This window comes from Plectropomus leopardus, chromosome 10, assembly GCF_026936395.1.
Source record: "Plectropomus leopardus strain MGB_pleo_1.0 chromosome 10, ASM2693639v1, whole genome shotgun sequence".
Classification (NCBI taxonomy): domain Eukaryota; kingdom Metazoa; phylum Chordata; class Actinopteri; order Perciformes; family Serranidae; genus Plectropomus; species Plectropomus leopardus.
Window position 1 is genome coordinate 22,667,210 of NC_142185.1, and position 18,642 is coordinate 22,685,851.

Consider the following 18,642-nt stretch of genomic DNA (forward strand, 5'->3'; position numbering starts at 1 on the left):
GTTGAGCAAATATGGGCACTCGGAGATCGAGGCAGCACAGCCAGAGGTGAAGAAGAGGGGGAGGTTGCAGGCGCAGGATTATTGTGGAAGGGTGGTGGAATAGAGCAATCAGTTGAAGGTCTGCAGGGTTTGGTATGTCATTGTCAGCCTTTCTAAACAGCCTGCAGAGCGATGGGCACTTTGAAGTTTCACAGAGCTGCTTAAATCCTGCCTGAAAAGATGCAGAGAACCGCGAGGCACGGAGAAGAGACAGGAATATACAGAGAGAGAGAGAGAGAGAGAGCGGAGCTGCAGGACGAAGGGAAGGATTGATGATGGGTGAAACATGCAGGAAGGGAGTGAGAGTAATCAGAAGTAAGGAGGCAGCTTGTTTCAGGAGGATGACAGGAAGACAGGCGCGCGGAGGAGAGCTCTTAGTGCACCAACACAGTATGAGTAGTATGTTTTTTTTGGGGTGTATGAGTAATATGTTTCCAGCAGTTCTGGATGAGTAGCTGCAACATGAGAAGCAGTGATGCAGCGGAACAGCTTTGACCTGATCTGAGCTGGATGTGGGTAGACCGGGCGCCGCCAGATTAGCACACTGACATCACAGTGAAGAAAAACAGGGAACCAAAGTCTGAGTCAGAATGGATGGCTGCCTCTTACCTAATGTATCCCATAATATGCTCCACCAGATTCAGTCAGCACACTTCACTGTAGATTTTCTGTCAATCTCAGCTCTCACAGTGTTTGGTATTTGCTCACTGTGGAGGATTTCCTGTGCTGACTGACTTTCTAATGCCAGTGGCCAAATGTTCTGCAGGTTATGGCCTCTGGTTTTACAGCAGTGCGGTATGGCAGTATGTGCAGGTGGAAAGAGATGTTGCTGGTAAGAGGCCGAAAAGGTCGAGCCAGATTAACTGCTGACAACATTAACCTCCGTAAAGTTTAGCAGAACATGTTCTAGACTTCTGAAAAAGTTCTGTTCAACTTTGTGGAGGTTCATGTTCTCAGCAGCTAAATAAGACCTTTACCTTTTCAGTCAATTACTGAGATCTTTGCATCATTTTATCTTAGCTACTGACAAAGATGTCAGGATTTTGTGGGGAAACTCCCTGAAAGTCGGAGACTGGAATAATCAGTCGGAGACCCCTCACTCGACTGAGATAGCTTCAAGTCAAGCAGTCAGGTTTGTTTTTTGCATGTCAGTGCTCTGCAGTGGACGTTTTGACTTTGCTGTGGAGTGAATGCTCTTCATTTTCGCATTATTCTTTGGTAGAGTCTGCAGCTGACGTGCTGCAGCGGCATAGAGGAAGAGAGAATCTGCACTGTAAGGCTCCGATATAACTTTGTCTTCTTTCTTCTGCTCAGAGGTGGTGAATTTACAGCTCACAGCAACCGAAAATGACACAGTCTCTGGCTTTTGTTTGATATCTAACGTCTGCAAAAAATGCCTGCGTTTTTGTGATTTGTTGTTCGTGCCATCAACCTGAAAGTCCTTGCTTAGCCGGTTCAAACTAAAACTTAATATGGAAAAACAAATACAATCATCGAATATTCATATTAAACTGACAAATCTGATTTAACTAACATAACTCTGAGTCTGGAACAGCCCTAATTGTTTAAAAAGAAAAATATATATTTTGTTAAAAGTACAGTATGTATTTCTAGAGAGAAATAAGAGTTTCCCTTTCACTGATGCAGCATCCAACAGGAGTGCCGTGAGTGGGTAGAGTTTGCAGGAGGCAGGACTTGACGTAGAGTACACCATGGTCATGTAGCTGGTTTTTGATTTGGTCTTTTGCTGACAACATGTCTCAAATCTTGTCATCTCTCCAGTTAGAAATATTTATTGCCGTGTAAATGTTCCTTCTCTCTCACCCTTGGATGTTTATTTCACACAAATGTCATGATAGAAATGTCATCAACAAGCCCGCTTACTCACTGAAAATTCCCCGGACAATGACCTCCTCTATTCACACACTGGCTGAATTGGACATTACAAAGTATCTGTAACAGGGAGCTGGCAGGGTAAAATCTGTTTAATGTCTGATCCAAGTGATGCAGACATTTGCATTCACACATACAGCTCCCCTGGGTGATGTCTAGATAATTTCAGGTTTGCAGTGCTTGTGTGATAGGGGCTATAGTTGATTGTGGAGTCTCATTCCCATGTCATCACATACCAACGTTTTGGTTTGTTGTTTCAGTTTGACCTCCAATCCAAGGTTGTATTTGACAGCGAGGGAATGACACTCAACAATCAACTGTCTTTCTCCAGAATGATATACCACAGTTACATTAAGTACTCATTTGTTCAGTTTCATTTCCATGTGGAAAAAAATAAATGAACAAAAAAAAACCAATTCATTTGCTCTTGATTATGTCTGCTGTATTCATGTAAAGAAAGCATTAGGTGATGCCTAATATTGTTCAGCAGGGATGCGTGTAAGATGTAAGCAGTGTGTATGTGGTAAATTAATAATAAGTACAGAATTATTAAAGAATACATTTGGAGCATTAGTTGACTCAGTGTATAATTTCAAGCCTCATATAGTATTCTTATAGTATTCCTCTATTGACACATCAGTTAGGGTTCAGTGACACTGCAGTAACTTCACATTATTTTGCTATTTTACTGTCACTACAGTATTTTATGATTTTCCTGCTGTAACTCAGAGGCAGCTAATTTGCAGATAATTGTGCTACTTGGCAAAATAAAACTTTTTCCCCTTTTTATTTAGGAATAAGGTTAATAAGTCTACATTTTAAAGTTGCAGCATTCATGAGGAGAGTGTCCTGATTTCTATCCTGATTAGTCCTGTGGGGATCTTTTAGGAGAAATAGAGCCGTAAGGAGATTACTTCAATCAGTTTTCACTTTGGTATGCCACTGTGACTGAATTCTAATCTCATCCAACTGCGGCCACACACCTGGCGCATAAGAAGTCATGGATTTGTAAATATTTTATAGGCTTATGAGTGGAATGTGTCTCAAAAAACAAGCGATAGACAAAAGACCTGCAGCTCCTCCAAGTGCAGGAAGGAAAATAAAACATAGATTCACAGACACACAGTCAAGCAAGCTCGCGCATAGACACACACATACAAAAATTGACTCGCACTAATAACTGTGAATGAAAGGTGGGGGTGTAGTGGAAGTGTAAGAGAAAGTTACTATGAGAGGAGAGAGGATGTTGAAGTTAAAAAGCTGTTCTGGTGAATTATTAATGCCAAGTATTGTGCCCTCAGACACAGCATCTTACAGACTTTCTCTCTCGCTCTCTCTCTCTGTCTCTCTCTCTCACACACACACGCGCACACACAGACACACACATATGCACACACACAAACACAGCTGCAATCCCCAGTTGCTTGTGCAGACAGGAAACAGCGTGCTTGTCGCTCTGTCTGGATTTGGGGGGGGGGTATGTGTAAGTGCTCTGTTGTCTCCGGCCCCAATGAGAGGGATGTTTGTAGTTGTTCCCTGAATGGTGAATACTGTGTGTGTGTGTGTGTGTGTGTGTGTGTGTGTGTGTGTGTGTGTGTGTGTGTGTGTGTGTGTGTGTGTGTGTGTGTGTGTGTGTGTGTGTGTGTGTGAGTGAATTTGACTTGTGTGTCCATGTGAATGCAAGGGGTTGAGGCAAGATTCACATATGCTGTCTACCTAAATATAGGCTACAAAGCAACATACTGAATAGTAATAACCAGCCTTCGCTTGGGCTTTAATGCTGAAGTTGTGTCTTAGTTTGCTACAATACTTAGTACACGACTCATGGTTCACTGCGCTAATTACGTGTTTTGTTTAAATAAGAGCAACATAAGAGAATAGAGGATTTCTTATTTATTCCTTTTAAACACAAGGTTTGCAAAAAACAATGTTGAAGTCTCTCTCTCTTAGATTCCTATGGTCATAGTTGTTATTTGCAAAATGCAAATGATATAGACTCTCTTAAATGAAAAATTAAACAGTGCTGGTACAAGCAAATCCTCATAAAACTAATCAGAAGAGTAGAAAATGCTTCCGGGAAGCAAATTTCTAGACTAAATTTGTGTTTTATGCCTAGAACTGAGATATTTGACAAATCTGCTTAACTATTTTAGGAAATTTTCATAACAAACATTTTTTAATTATGATCCTTTAAAGAACTTTGACCAAGATATGCACCGAGTGAGACAAAATTGTGAATACAATTGTCAGTGCTTGCAGGTGGACAGACCCTAGAACTTAATGGCGCCTTTCTAAATGATCTCAAACATACATAATTTTTTCATGTCACTGAAATTTCTTGTAACATTTCAGCCACTATGTATGCAGATACCGATATATATATGCCAGTGTAATCATGAGTAGTTATGAATGCATCAGACAAAACCCAGTACCAAGTAGTATTGAAACATCTCCAGGCAAGCGACACCTGCTTTTGAAGTTTTGCACCTGGAAGCTGATCCCGGACTGACGTGATTCTGCTGCTCCTCTCCTGGTGCAGACGAACAGTCAGTTAAACATTTGCCACGCAGACTGTATGATAAAGATGGACAACATAACAGCTCTCCAAAAGTAAAACTGAAATATCTCAGTTGCCTGCTGGTGGCTGACTGCAGTACGGGTCAAAAAGCCCACCATTTTGTTTGTTAGCAGATAGGACATTGGCCAAACTAAAAACTCAAAATACATGCAAATATTTTTTTTCAGAACATGGTTTCTGTCATTTTAGGTAGTTCTTACCACGCTGATGTTTGTTCAAGTGTTTGTTTTTCTGCTAAGTCTGATTGTGGCCGTGCTACATGCCACTCCACTCACATTATGGGCATTGAATAAAGTACTCTATTGATATCGGTTTCTCTCTAAGGGGGTACTGGTTGCGGTACTGGTATCATAATTTTAAATAAGATACCCAGCCCTATACTCCCTACACGACACACTGAACAGGCCCTGCTGATATGTGTTTAACCAGCTCACATTGACGTCTCTCCTGACTCCCAGATGGCTGCCTCTTACTTCCAGTGTGGTGTAGCTGCGGTGCTGTTCGTGTGGTAAAGGGTTAACATGTGACACCATGTAATAGCGGTGAGCGTGATCAGATGACAGCTGTTAAAAAGAGATGCTGTGAATGTTTTAAGTGGTTAGTGGTGTTCAAAAGATGTGTGTGTGAGTGTGTGTATGTGCACACCTTAACCTCAGTGAGCACTCTCCCGGCTGCTTAGCTGTACATGTCGCGCTGTTCAGTATTTCCTGGGAGATGTGGGGTGCATAAACTCTGCCAATGCTAAATATTTAAACCGCAGTTTTGTAACCAATGTTCTCTCTTTCCTCTCTCCCTGCCCTCCATCCTCACTCCCTCTCTCTTTTCTTTTCTCTCTCCATCTCTCTCACCCCATCTCCGCCTGTAGCCAGTGTTGCCGTGGCTCAGAGAGTGGTAACGGTGCAAAGTGGACCGCTAGTACGGACTGAGGGTTCTCACGTGACCATCTTGTGCAACGTGACGGGCTATAAAGAGGGAGTGGAGCAGGACTTTGAGTGGTCCATGTACCTGCCATCAGCACCGGACAGGGAGATCCGCATCGTGAGCACGGCTCAGCCAAACTATGCCTACGCAGTGTATGCCCAGAGGGTCAACAGTAAAGAGATCTACGTGGAGAGGCTGAGTGGCGACTCAGCTGTGCTTCACATCACCAAAGTGCAGGCGAGGGACCAGGGTCTGTTTGAGTGTTACACGCCCAACACTGATGGGCGGTACTTGGGATCCTACAGCGCACGCACCAACCTCACTGGTGAGTCTCTAAGCACACACACATGCACGCACGCACACAAACACACACTGTCAATGTACAGATAAACCACCTGTGTGTACAGATAAACCAAATGTTGTTACCACAGATGCTCATGTGGTAACAACACACATATGCATCAGTGTTAGATCTGCTCAAGGTGTTAAAAACGAAGCCAACCATAGGTCAAAGGGTGCTGTATAATTAAATTAAATAAGCGTTACTGATCAGAAGCACCTTTGAAACACAGAGATAATTCAAAGTGCTAATGTAATACGACCCACCTCTGTGGCAGTGTCGTGATTACAGCAGCTCAGAGATTAAGCTTTGCTGCATGTGGTCTTCACATTAGTTTCAAGGATGGATTAACCTGTGATGAGGTCCCAGGTAAAGTTAACCTCTGACACCAGGGTTGGACTGGGAACATATTCGGCCCTGGCAATTTTCCTCTATATTGGCCCCATTACTACCGGCTACCTTCCAGGATTTAGAGCACAGGAGCCAAAAGCACAATAACCTAGGAATAATATGCTGCGAAATGTATCCCAATAGGGTGATGCGCTGAGGGGTACTACATCGCCCTGGTGCTCCATATTGATTTAAATATGATTTTACTGCTTGTGCCAAGCATCTATGAACAGAACTGCCTCAGTAGCAATGATATGTTCATCAATCATAGCTGTGGTCTACTATTCAGACCGTAGACTGTAGAGGTGGCCCTCGAGGTGATGATGGCCGGTACCACTTCACCTAGCTTACAGTACAGGTTGGTTATTGATAATTTTGGGAATGTGTAAACTCTAATCAGATGGGATGACTTTCTTTATATGCCTCCACACCAGTGATAGCCATGGTCAGAGGCATTATGTTTTCCCAGTTGTCCATCTGTCCCATTGTCTTGAACATGATATCTAAAGAATGCCTTTAGGGAATTTCTTTAAATTTGGCACAAACTTCCACTTGGACTCAACAATGAAATGATTACATTTTGGTGGTCATAGGTCAAGGGGTCAAGGCCACTGTGACCTGTCTGTCTCATTCTTGTAAACGCAGTATCTCAGAAACACCTTGAGGATATTTTAAAAATTGGCACAAACATTCACTTTGAGTCAAGGATCAACTGAGCAGAATTAGTGGGTCAAAGATCAAGGTCACTGTGACCTTACAAAACATGTTTTGGCCATAAATTAAGCTGTCGTACACTTTTGACAAAGTTTTACACAAATGTCTTAAAGGATAAAATGAAGACGTGGTGACATTTATATCCAAAAGGTCAAAGGTCAACTTTGCTGTCTTAATGTTCTGCAAAAACACTTTTTTCTGGCCATAGTCTATGTCATATCTCAGGAACAGAAGGGGAGACATTTGGTCATATACTGAATTGGTGACACTTAGCTTGAAACTGTGCAGATTGTTTAGATCTTCTGTGCTAGAGGGGGAAGAGATGTGTGTGTAGCAATCATGTTTTCACAGACATGGATGAACGTGTAACTGCAACTTGACTGGTTCACAGAAACACACAACCGTAAGGTGGTCATTTTTTTTCCCCCACAGTTTTTTCTGTCATTGCTGGTGGTAGCCTTGCGGCCTACAAGGTGGGCTGGCCCATCTGGTATTTGTTAGAATTGCCTGATGGCCAGTCCGAGCCTGCCTCACACTGTCTGTGAAACTGGCATGTAGCCTGTTGCCTTTAAGAACCCATCGGGTAGCCTATACACTGCTGATGGTCCACGATTCTTTGCCAAGAGCCCCCCCAAAATACTTTGGAATACTATCCTGACCTAGATTTGCTGTGTACCTGTTAATATATTTGTAAATTGTGTCCCCATAGGAAAACTTTTAAACTTCTGTTTTTTTCCGATAAGTTTTTCACTTAGTCATTTGTATTGCAGCATATTGTGCTTAGTGGAATGGAAAAGCAATTGATTGTTGATTGAAGAAGGCTACCAAAAGTTTAACTGGTACTCAAAATAATAATTAAATTCTAAAAATCATATCTTGGCATTTGTGTATTGATACAATATTACTACACAAATATCGTGATATTATGCTGTATCGACTTTTTCCTTCACCCCTAATTTAACTTTCCACATTATGTGACATAGTGGCAACTTTTTCTTTTTCTATGGCTGTCGATGTGACTTTGTTCTAATATATGTGATGTTTTGTTTTCCATCAATACATTTCTTCATTTCCTCCCCGTGTTCCATCTCTACCTTCATGTATGCCAAGCTGAAATTATGTTTGAGTGGAGTTTGAATCTGAAAAGTTTGAAAAACAGCAGGCAAGTAGGGCAAGACATCTATTTTTTATTTCATTAAGAAGTGTTTTTATCCATGAAAATTTGAGGGAACCCTGTCCCCTGTCTGTAAGTCCAAGTCAAACCAAGGCATTAGCTGAATCACAATCAGATCGTTGACATTCACAAACAAGGAATCAATAACAATAATCTGTGTGTGCTCTTTTGAGGGAGTGTGATGAGAGGAAGTGTTGCACTCCAGTTTCACACAAAGTCCCACCTGTTCTTTCCGGGGAAAACCAAACCAAGCACTGTCCTATCTCTCTCAATCTCAATCACCCCCCCCCACACACACACACACACTCACACTCACACATACCTCCTTCCCACACCTACTGAATTCTTCCCTTGCCCAGAGCTGTTTCAATAACACACCCGGTGTGTTGGCGAGATGTGTGACTGTTTCAAACAGTAGCATTAGTTTCCGTCTCCTGCTCTCTCTCTCTCTCTCTCTCTCTCTCTCTCTCTCTCTCTCTCGTGAAGACGTGTACAGATCTACCCAGCAGGCCCGCAGTGCTGAAGACACAGCTGTCAAAGATGGAGATTCCATTCCTTTTATAACTTCATGCCTGTGTCCCTGACATGGTTGACCTTACTCTGAGGGCGTGCAAACCAAATGCTTGTTGGATGAAAATTCAAGTTATTTGTGTCCCATTTCACTTACTGAGTGGCACTGAGAAGCACCAGTATCAGTATGCTTTCTTTTGGGTCTGCGTTGGGTCAAGCTGCAGAAACAAAGCTTACTCCAGGCATAACAGATAAATTGGTTTTGCTTTTCATTAAATTAAAGCTGTCTTATCATATGAATTTTGGACATCTGGAGAATTATGTCAGGACATTGTCCAGAGTTTCCTCTTAACAACTGAAGCACACATATGGAAACTGTCTTTGTAAAAAGCATTCTCAACCACGGGAAATTCTGTTTGGTTTAGGCGAGGGGTGACCCAGGACATGATGCAGAATATGCTTTGATGAGGTAGCTGGTTAACAATTTAGTCATGAACAACTGAGTCTCTTGCCGTTTCTTTAATTTGTCTGACAATTATGGATTTCGCGCTTACAGACTAAAGCTCTTGAAACTCTTCATGGCTCCAGTTCGACATTTTTGTTGTCGTTGTCACGCAAATGACCCTTTATGTCTATCCTTTGAATGTTTGTTTCTTCTGGTTTAGTATGAGCCTCATGATAGAAACATCATCAACACACTCACATGCACACACTCTGACTTCTCCGGGCAATTGCAAGCTTTATTCACACATGGGCTTGATTGGACATTAGACGGACTTTGTTCTCGGGAACTGGCAGGATAAGTCAGTTTTATGTCTGATCCAACTGACTTGGACATGTGTGTTCTAACATACAGCTCCCCCGGGTAATGTCTGCATAATTTTGCAGTGCATGTGTGAAAGGGGCTAAAGTGTCACCATCAGGGCCTGAATCTCTATAAACCAGGGGTGTCCAAACTTTTTTGAATGGGGGCCAGATTATATAATGTAAAATTAACTGGGGGCCAACTGCTTCTCGCATCAAATAGGTCATTTAAAAAAAATTACAACTAAACAAGACAAGCTGTTTCATCTTTCAGTGAAAATATTCAACTTTCTACTGCTTCTGAAAGCAGCGGTCCTCACTGGCCACTTTACATGCCTTTGCTGTAGACATGTCTGACACATTACGGATAATGTTTGTTGTCAGGTAACCATAAAGTTTGCATGTTTACTGTCTGATCATGAGAACACATTAGTTCCTACCCAATGCATGTCTACAAGCTGTATTATAGTCCTGCTATTGTGAGGTGAAGCGAAAAAATGCAAAGTGATCATGCTTGATTAACCAATATTGAATGGCGGGCCTCATAGAATAGAATTGTCAGCCAGGCACCTTCAGTTGACTGAGACAGCTTCAAGCTGAGCAGTCGTTTTTTTCCTGTTTAGTGTACATCTGGGGACATTTTGGTCCCCAGATTTTGCATCGGAGTGAATGCTCTTGACTTTTACAGTGTTCTTTGCAGCCTCTGACATGCAGGCAGTGGCACGCAGTGAGAGAGAGACCACCCCGTAAAGTGAGGAAGTGGTGAATTTACAGGCTAATAGGATACAGTGTCTGGCTTTTGTTGATATCTAGTGTTGGAAAACGATGTTGGTGCACATTTGCAATCTGTTGTTAGCACTATAAGCTTGTTTACTACATGATGTGAATGCTGCTAACACTGAGTGTCCCAAAGCCCATTCAGATTTAAAAATTTAGTTTGGAAAACAAAATGAATTGTTGAATATTTATGTAGAACAGCCAAATCTGATTCGAATGGCATAATTCTGAGTCGGTTACAGCCCTAATATAGTATAATATGACAGTCAAGCCAGAGGCCATTTAAAATTGGGCCAAGGGCCACAATTGGCCCCTGAGCAGGACTTCGGACATACCTGCTATAAACACATATCTGCATACATAATGTATGTAGAATGGTATTATAAGCATTTTGGTTTCTATTTGTACTCAGTGTAGTACTGACCAATCACCTTTGAGCGGGCTTTGATTGCTTGTAAACCGTCAGTGTGGAGAGCAAAAGAGGTGGAGCACATTGGTGAAATGCAGTGGTGGAACCCTTCGGCTCTCGTCTGGCTTAAATTAAGCTTTTTATTAGGGTTTTTTCTAATTTACCTACAGATATTCTTTAATAGAGATGGGCCAAAAAGTTGTCTAGACCTCTCTGAAGTTGCTAATAAAGCTGTAAACCATGAGCCACACTCAGAAGAGGAAGTCTTGGGCTGGATATCCGCTGGCTACAACGGATCTGCTGAAATGTCTGTTGCCCCCAGAGGCTTTGTTGTTATCAGACACCGATGGGTTTCTTCATTGTCAGGACCTCAGCAGTTGCATTTTCTAGTATGAGCAGTATAGTCTGAATGTGGGACAGGGCTCAGGCACAGGGCACTGTGAAACACTGCTGATAGCACACGGTATTTATAGAAATGTGCGTGTGAGGGCCGTGTGTGTGAGCGGAGGTGTTGAGGGACTGTTATCTGAGCCTTTCTGTCTCTCTAACCTCTTAACCCAGTTTTCAGAGGTCAGGGGTACGCAGCAGGGTCTCCCCTCTCTTTTCTTTGCTGTGCTCTTGAGCCCTTCTGTGATCCCCCAACAGCTGCATGCCGCCTTGGACCGTTGTGAGCAAACAATACCTTGTCCCCCCCCACTCCCCCCTTCCTATTCCTCTTCTCTTCCTTATTCCCCTGTCTTTTATTTTGTCTCTAATTTGCTCTTGCTCTGTTGTGTGTATATAGATATATATATATATATATATATATATATATAAAACCCTACTGATGCTGCCTTTGACAATATGTGTTTCAAGGGTGATGTTAAAGGACAATAACAAGCAGGCGAGTATTGTGGAGGAAATATGGGGAGGAAGGATATGAGATAGAGCAGACAGAAGTGTCTGTGTGAGTGTGTTTCTTATGGTGGGGCAGTTGGGTTAATTGTAGGGATTGAAGGCCGCGCAGTAATCTTTGTCCTGAGTGCTGCATTAAGGCGTACTCACAGGGATGTGTTTCCTCCATAGTCACCTCTCTGTACAAAGAGCAGGGGAGGGCTTAAACAGGGAACTTAATAGCTGTTGCCTGAGGAAGAGAGCAGTTTCTGCAGTGCACCTGGACACCGTTCTCCCTGATACTGTGACGCTGTGTCTTCATGTATTGTATTGTTTGTCCCTACCTCAGCTGTGCATGTGGTTGATTGCCTGGAAAGATGATCCCTGCTTCTCTTTGTGTAGATGTTTTTTTTTTTTTTGGTTTTTTTTTTATAAGGAAAACGAGCAGACCAAAAGTGTGCATGTCTTTTTTTACCCTCTGTGATACTAAACTTAGATTGATCAAATGAAAATGTAGCTCTGCTCAGCCCCTAAGTGGCAATGCCGCCGTAGGCAATGCACTAATATCACACATGTGAGAAGAATAATTGGCCGTCATGGCATTAATACTGGATTATGTCCACTAAATCAAGGAGCAACACAGAGATGCAAGAAAATCATTATTTTCTAATGCAGAAAAGGTTATGACATTTCCATTGTTATTTTCCAACAAGATTTTAAGTGGGAAGGCGGAGTGTCTTACTCTCTAAGAGGGATGCCTGTAAATGAAATGTTGGCCTAAAAGCATCTATAACTAATATTTTAAGATTAAGAATGAATCTGTGTGTGATGTTAAGTCTTGTAGCGACAAAACAAACAGAAAATTACCACCCAACTCTGCATTTCCCCTCAGCCCAAAAGACATTGATTTGATTGATTGAGTATTTCAGGTCATGGTTTTTATGGCCCACAGCTGAACTGTTTTTGGTTCAGTCTCACAGGTCTCATCAACCTTGTTTCCAGCAGCTGCAGGCGGTTAAAAACTCTAAAATCCCACTGTATGCTACCTGCTCAGAACAGCAGACAGACAAGGTTAGCAGCAAGCTGGTGAACGTAATGGAGCATTTAGCAGCTAAAAAGCAAGAAATTTCCCTAAGGAGTTGGTGGAGACCAAAAACAGAGCTACACATAGTGCGAATACTGGACTTACATTCATTAGGTGGACCTAAACACAAGTTTATTTTAACATTTAGCTCAAACAGCCTCGACAAAACAACTTGTCTGTGTAGCCCAGTGTTACATTTTGGATCTCCAGAGACTAGCTCCAGGTCAGGCAAACATTAATATGCATGCTTGATTTTGTTTTATGTAGGGCTGGGTATTGTTTAAAAAATTACAGTGCCAGTACCCTCAAAATGATAACAACACCAATAAAGTACTTCATTCAATACCCAGAATGTGAATAAGGTGGTGAAAATTTTGGTGGCATCTCAGCATGCTGAACTGCCAAGTCTGTCAAACATACCACGCCTGACTTCACTGTACCATAGACCATAGACTGTGTGTGGGTGGTAGATGCTGCTGCAGGAGTGTGACCTCTGTGCCGGGGTAAGTTGAGAGAGTGGCTGCACGTAGTAAAAGCTAACATTACCTGACTTAATTATTTTAACTATAGAGTCAAGCCGTTTCAAGATCAGTGTGAGTCTGTTTGGACCGGCTTAATGTTGAATGTTTGCTGCTTCTGCCGGGGAGATGTTGAACTCACCATTTGCAGACAGTGGCTCCAGAGATGGCAGCAATAGCCAGGTTTGTTGGTACTTTTAAACAGCTCGGTGTTAGATGTTTACAGCTATTGTCTTAGCACGTGCCAATTGTGCAGACATTGAACTGACTGTTTGACGAGGAGGTGCTCCGGAGATGGCAGCAACAGAAAGTTTAGTGGGGAGTCAAGAGGGTCTGGGATCAGACTTCTGTCGCAGAAAGGAACAAATGCGGGTATAGTTTGATTGGGTTACTCCAGACAATACTTTAAAGGTATCGAGTGCTGACGCCCAGTACTATTGGGCCATATGATAGCGCTGAGGTTCAGATCAACCCTCAGTCAACTGTGATTGCTTCAAGTCAGGCACTCTTTTTCCTTTGCTAGTCAGCATGCTGACCAGTGTACTTCTGGGAATGTCTTGGACCCCAGATTTTCTGCGGAGTGAGTGTTTTTTGCTTTTTGCTCGTCTTTGACACAGTGCTGTGGACACACTGTAGTGGTTCAGAGGAGAAGAGGCTATCTGTTTAGAAGTGGTGAATTTACAGCTCAGAGCATCTTACCAGTAAAATGACACATTCTCTGGCTTTTGTTTAATATCTAGTAACGTCCAAAAATGTTGCACATTTAAGACCTATTGTTTAGCGCCCTTAGCTTGTTTACTGTCTTACATGAATGCCACTGTCATAGTGAACGTCCTGTGGAGCTTGTTCAAACTTTTAAACTTTGTAAAAAACAAAATGAATCGTTGAATATGCATATTAAACTGCCAAATCTGATTCAACTGGCATAATTCTGAGTCAGGTACAGCCCTAATGTACTGGCAAAGATACCATCACAGAAGATTTTGGCCATATTGCCCACCCCTAGACACTGCTTTACTAGATTGACAAGCTGAGAGGAGTAAACCAAACTTGAAGTGTTCTTCATAATGAAGGAATATGTCTCTCAAACGTCACACAAATGTCTCAGTGTAGCACTTTTTCTGTATTTGATGTGTTTTTGAATGACAGTTCTAAAGCAGCGAGATATGAGCTACAGTACACTGTGGTTACAGGAAGCATTTGGATAAATTCCAGGCTCCACTTTTTGTTTTTGTCTTTTGATTATAGCAATCACAAAAGATAACACAGTGCCAGCGTTATCCTTTAACCTCTTAGCAGCTGCAATGGCACCACAGACGTGCTGACTGCGTGACCTACGCAGATAGAGTAGTTTCCCTCTTGGCAAATGAATATGTTTCAAATTAAACAGCGTTTTTTGTCTTTCTAAAGCCAATATTTTTCATACTTTTCCATTGTGTGTCTTTACCAGAGCTGTTGTTTGTGCTCTGCTTGCTGTGGTTAAGCGTTGCACAATGCCTGCATTTAACCTGGTTGCTGTGAAGCTGTTTGGGGCCAAAGGTTACAGTAGTTTATTCTGATCTTGGAGATTGAATAAGCTCAGTCGGTTGCTTTGAGTGTGTGTTTCTGGCTGCTTGTTTGAGCATATATGTGTGTGTGTGTGTGTGTGTTCGTGTGGGTGCGGTTTGACTTCCTCCTACACATCAGATTGCAGAAGAAAAGGACAACAGCCTGACATGGCCATCATGCTTGTCCTTATCCTACGCACCAGCCTGTGTGTGAGTGAGTCCAAGAGCTAACAGAAAAACAAGCCCTCGCTGAGACAAGTATCACACTGCTCTTACTCATGAGGCTCCCATATACCCTCACTGTCCTAGAAAGCACCATAGGTGTCACCATGCTGGCAGACATACAGATTCTAGCCTCCGCATTTGGCAGTCGTCATACGTTCCCAGTGCTGTAGTAATGTAGTAATGGAGCTGGAGAACCAAAGCTTTGGTGAATGTTCAAACAGAAGCATCTTTCTGCTATTCTGCCACCAGACAAGAAAAAGGAAGAAAGAGTTCATCTTTAGATGTCTGGCAGTAGAAAAAATTAAGTTTGGCAGCGAGTGATTTTGAAGAAAAGGAAGTGAGATGGATGGCGCGAAAAGGCAGAGATGAGGAAATTGAAAAAGAGAGGAATGGGGACAGAAGTGGCAGTATTGGAAATGGGTAGTGGGGCGATGCTGAATAGAGTGTGTGACCAATAAATGATGAGCTCTTCCTCTCGACTCCAATGTGATTGGTTACACCTCCCCGAGGCATTACCCACAATACAACTGGCGCTATAGGGGTGCGTTTTAAATAGTCTCTGCCTGATGTGACTCCTAAGGTTAATGCAGTTACAAACTGCCATGCAAGTTCTAAATGCAATTAGCCAGCACAAATTGAGGAGAGCGGGAAAGAAAGAGACAGACAGGAGAGGCTAGAGATGAGACCTAGGAATTTCAATTAAGAAAGAGGGAAACTATTGGGCAAATCATTTTCAGAACAAACCGCGGCAAAATACCACATTTCTCTAGTCACACTTTTCATTCTCATTATATTTATGGCCTACATTTTATTTTCTTCCATTTTTTATGGAGAAAAATAACCTGTTCACCTGCTGAAACTGTGGCCCGAATGTAAGCTGAAAAATGTGAAGCAGTGCCCACCCAAGGTCAAAATGCAGTTTTGTTTGTGTTTGTTTGTGAAGAGGGTAAAGAACAGGAGTGTTGATTTTTCCTTGCATAGCTGAGCCTGTGAGCTGCTAAACATACATACAGAGTAAGAGTGGCTGAATCATGCCTCTGCTGAGCTCAGCGCTGCAAGTGTGTGTATGTGTGTGTCTGATTTGTGTCTCTCCCCTGCTTTTTTTTTCCACAAGGGAACTAGCGCTGCCAAGTTGCACTCCTCTGCCTCACTTAATGAGATAGACCGAATGTGGAGATGTCATCTCGCATTCCATCTTTTACACCGGGTGACACCGGGACCCCGCCCCCCATATCGCTCTTTTCTTCCACTCTCATCATCTGAATCCTGCTCGCTCCATCAATCCAAACCCTCAGAGCCGATTCAGGCTGGTCCCCATGCTTCAGCCCCCCAGCTGGCGTTGGTCACGCAGGTATATGGGTTTGTCAATACAGCTGCGATTTGAGCTTTATCACAAGAGAAAAGCACGAGGGTGATTGAAGCACATAGGACAAGATTGTGGAGGGAATCAGTAATTGAATAAAGACAGAGGAGAAGGATGGGTTGGAAAGACATGAAGATGTTTTTTGAGGAGGCAAACTTATGTTTGAAACCTTTTGTTGAGAGATATAGTCAGATGTACCGTAGGACAGGGTGAATCAGGAAGGGAACGCGTAGATGAATAGGTAAGGGAAGTTGTATCTCTGCGTCTACGGGTATTGATTGGGAGCAGAGGCCTGTGTGTGACTGGAGCATTTTATCTCCCTCGGCTCTCCTTGCAGTGACACTTCCAGCTTTTTCTGCTCCCTCTCTCTCTGGCCTCACCATCACCTCTCAGTTTCATTTACTATTACATTCCCTTCTCTGCCTTTTGTGTATATGTGTGCATGTGCGCGCGAGTGTAAGCACATACTGGCTCTAAGCCGTGGACCAGGCAGGACTCCAAATGGAAAGAGATTTTATCACTGTGTCTGGCTTGCCATTTCCTTGCACATCTCATCTACTTTAGCGGACAGGGCTTCCTACTCAATAACATTACTGCCACTCGGACCCACCGTACAGAAACACACGCATTCACACACACACACACACACACACACACACAAAAAAAACACAAACACAGTCGCAGTCACACAGAGTAGCGAGCTGTCAGTCAGGACAGATGTCGCACCCATAATTGAGTCTGAGAGAGACGGTGCTGTAGTGCTCCCATCGGAAGACATCCTTTCTACTGAACATCACTGAAGAGGGCTTTAAAAACCCAGCAGATCACTGTGGTAGACAATATAACTGCTGAATAGAACATGTAACACGGTGAATAAAACAGCGCTGTCGAACAGGGCCAAACAGATACCTGGATTCTTTGTAGTCCTGTAGGGCAAGCTGTACTGTACTGTATATACATGTGTAGTTTGTTTGGAGAAAAATGTAGCGGGTTTTAGCTTAAATATGGCTGGAAAAAAAGAAATGTATTTCAAGTTTTTCTCACTAATCCTCAGACGGCCTCACAAAGGCCGAACTCAAAGTTGGGGCAGTGAATTAAATAAGATATTCTTACCATATTAGAAGGGATGGAGGGATTTAGAGGAGCAGCTACATTATAAATGTGTCTTCCGAATTTTATCATAAAATGGTCAAAATCCAATCTGGCTTCCTGACATTAGATACTCTAATACTCGGATGTGGCTTGAGTATTTACTTGCAGTGTCTTGGCAACACAGAACAGACAGATTTAGGTTGATGGCAAATTGGATATTGGACAAATGGTAGGGGCATGCCTTACAGATTGTTCACCATGATACTGGCATAATTTCTAATATTATAATAAAATGTATATAGTGATAACAGCAGTATTTCAATTTGTTGACATATTGAAGTCATACCGTTAGACATGAAACAACCGTGGCTGTCTCAGTGGTGGAAGAGTTCAGCTCCGAGCGACTTCAGTGTGTCAAGTGACACGCTATATTATTTATAGATTTAAGGGTACTTTTTTGTATTTGGAAACTGTTTAGATAATCTAATTTGTGGTGATTTTATTTTAGATTTTTTGGTTCTGTTTTTATTTTAAACAGAATCTGAATCTCTCTCTTAGTTACTTTTGTTGTTTAGAAATAATGTATTTTTTTGTTTAGTTACTGTTATGTTTATGCTGACATAGAAAACTTATTTTATTGCAATTGCATGTTATTAAATTAAATAATATATTTATTTTTGTATTTTGTCATATCATAAGAATATTGTTATCGCAAAAATACCCTGAAATATCTGGATAATATTTTAGGGCGCTGGTCTTTTTAGACAGAACACATATCTGCATTTGAATGCAACTAAATTAAAAAGAAAACTAGTATAAAGCTAAATTGACATCAAGCAATAGTGAGTGAGGTATGAGATTGAATTTTTGCCATGTTTATTCAGCCTCTTCACATGAACTGTCTACCTGCTGTTCAGATGTGATTGGTCAGCATTACTTGGACTACAAATGGAAACCAGAAGATTTCCCATACCAACATCTTGTCCTGTCGCCCACAAATCCTTTACACACATGCAGAATTTGTTGATAGAGATTAAAAGATACCCGCATTCGATCCGTTTGTACCCAGATCTAGATAAAACGACTGTTTGTATAGCTTTGCTCAGAGCCAGTTACCGGGAGTGTTCTTTGATTTAATGCAGCGTGTGATTGGCCCATTGCGACAGCAGCTACAACCCAAACAGTCTGTAGTGTGGTTAAACCAAGCGCTGTATGAAGTAGAAAATAACAGGTTTCAAATGAAGTACTCCGTTGGTATTGGTATCTCTTTAGGGGCTCTGGCATTGGTACTGGTATGATAATTGTATAAACAACCATCCCTAAAAATGAGGCTCAGAACTGGTTAATATAAACCCACTGAGCCTATGCAGACCTCTGGATGAGGACACATA

The 18,642-nt window shown here is 42.2% G+C and overlaps 1 protein-coding gene across 1 annotated transcript in view; it reads left to right on the forward strand.

The window, feature by feature from the left end:
* igsf3 (immunoglobulin superfamily, member 3) overlaps nucleotides 1–18,642 on the forward strand; it is a 93,453-nt gene that overhangs the window by 18,481 nt on the left and 56,330 nt on the right. Inside the window, exon 2 of the mRNA XM_042494995.2 lies at nucleotides 5,376–5,756. Within this exon, the coding sequence (XP_042350929.2) occupies nucleotides 5,376–5,756 (381 nt within the window). The remainder of the gene's footprint in view (nucleotides 1–5,375; nucleotides 5,757–18,642) is intronic.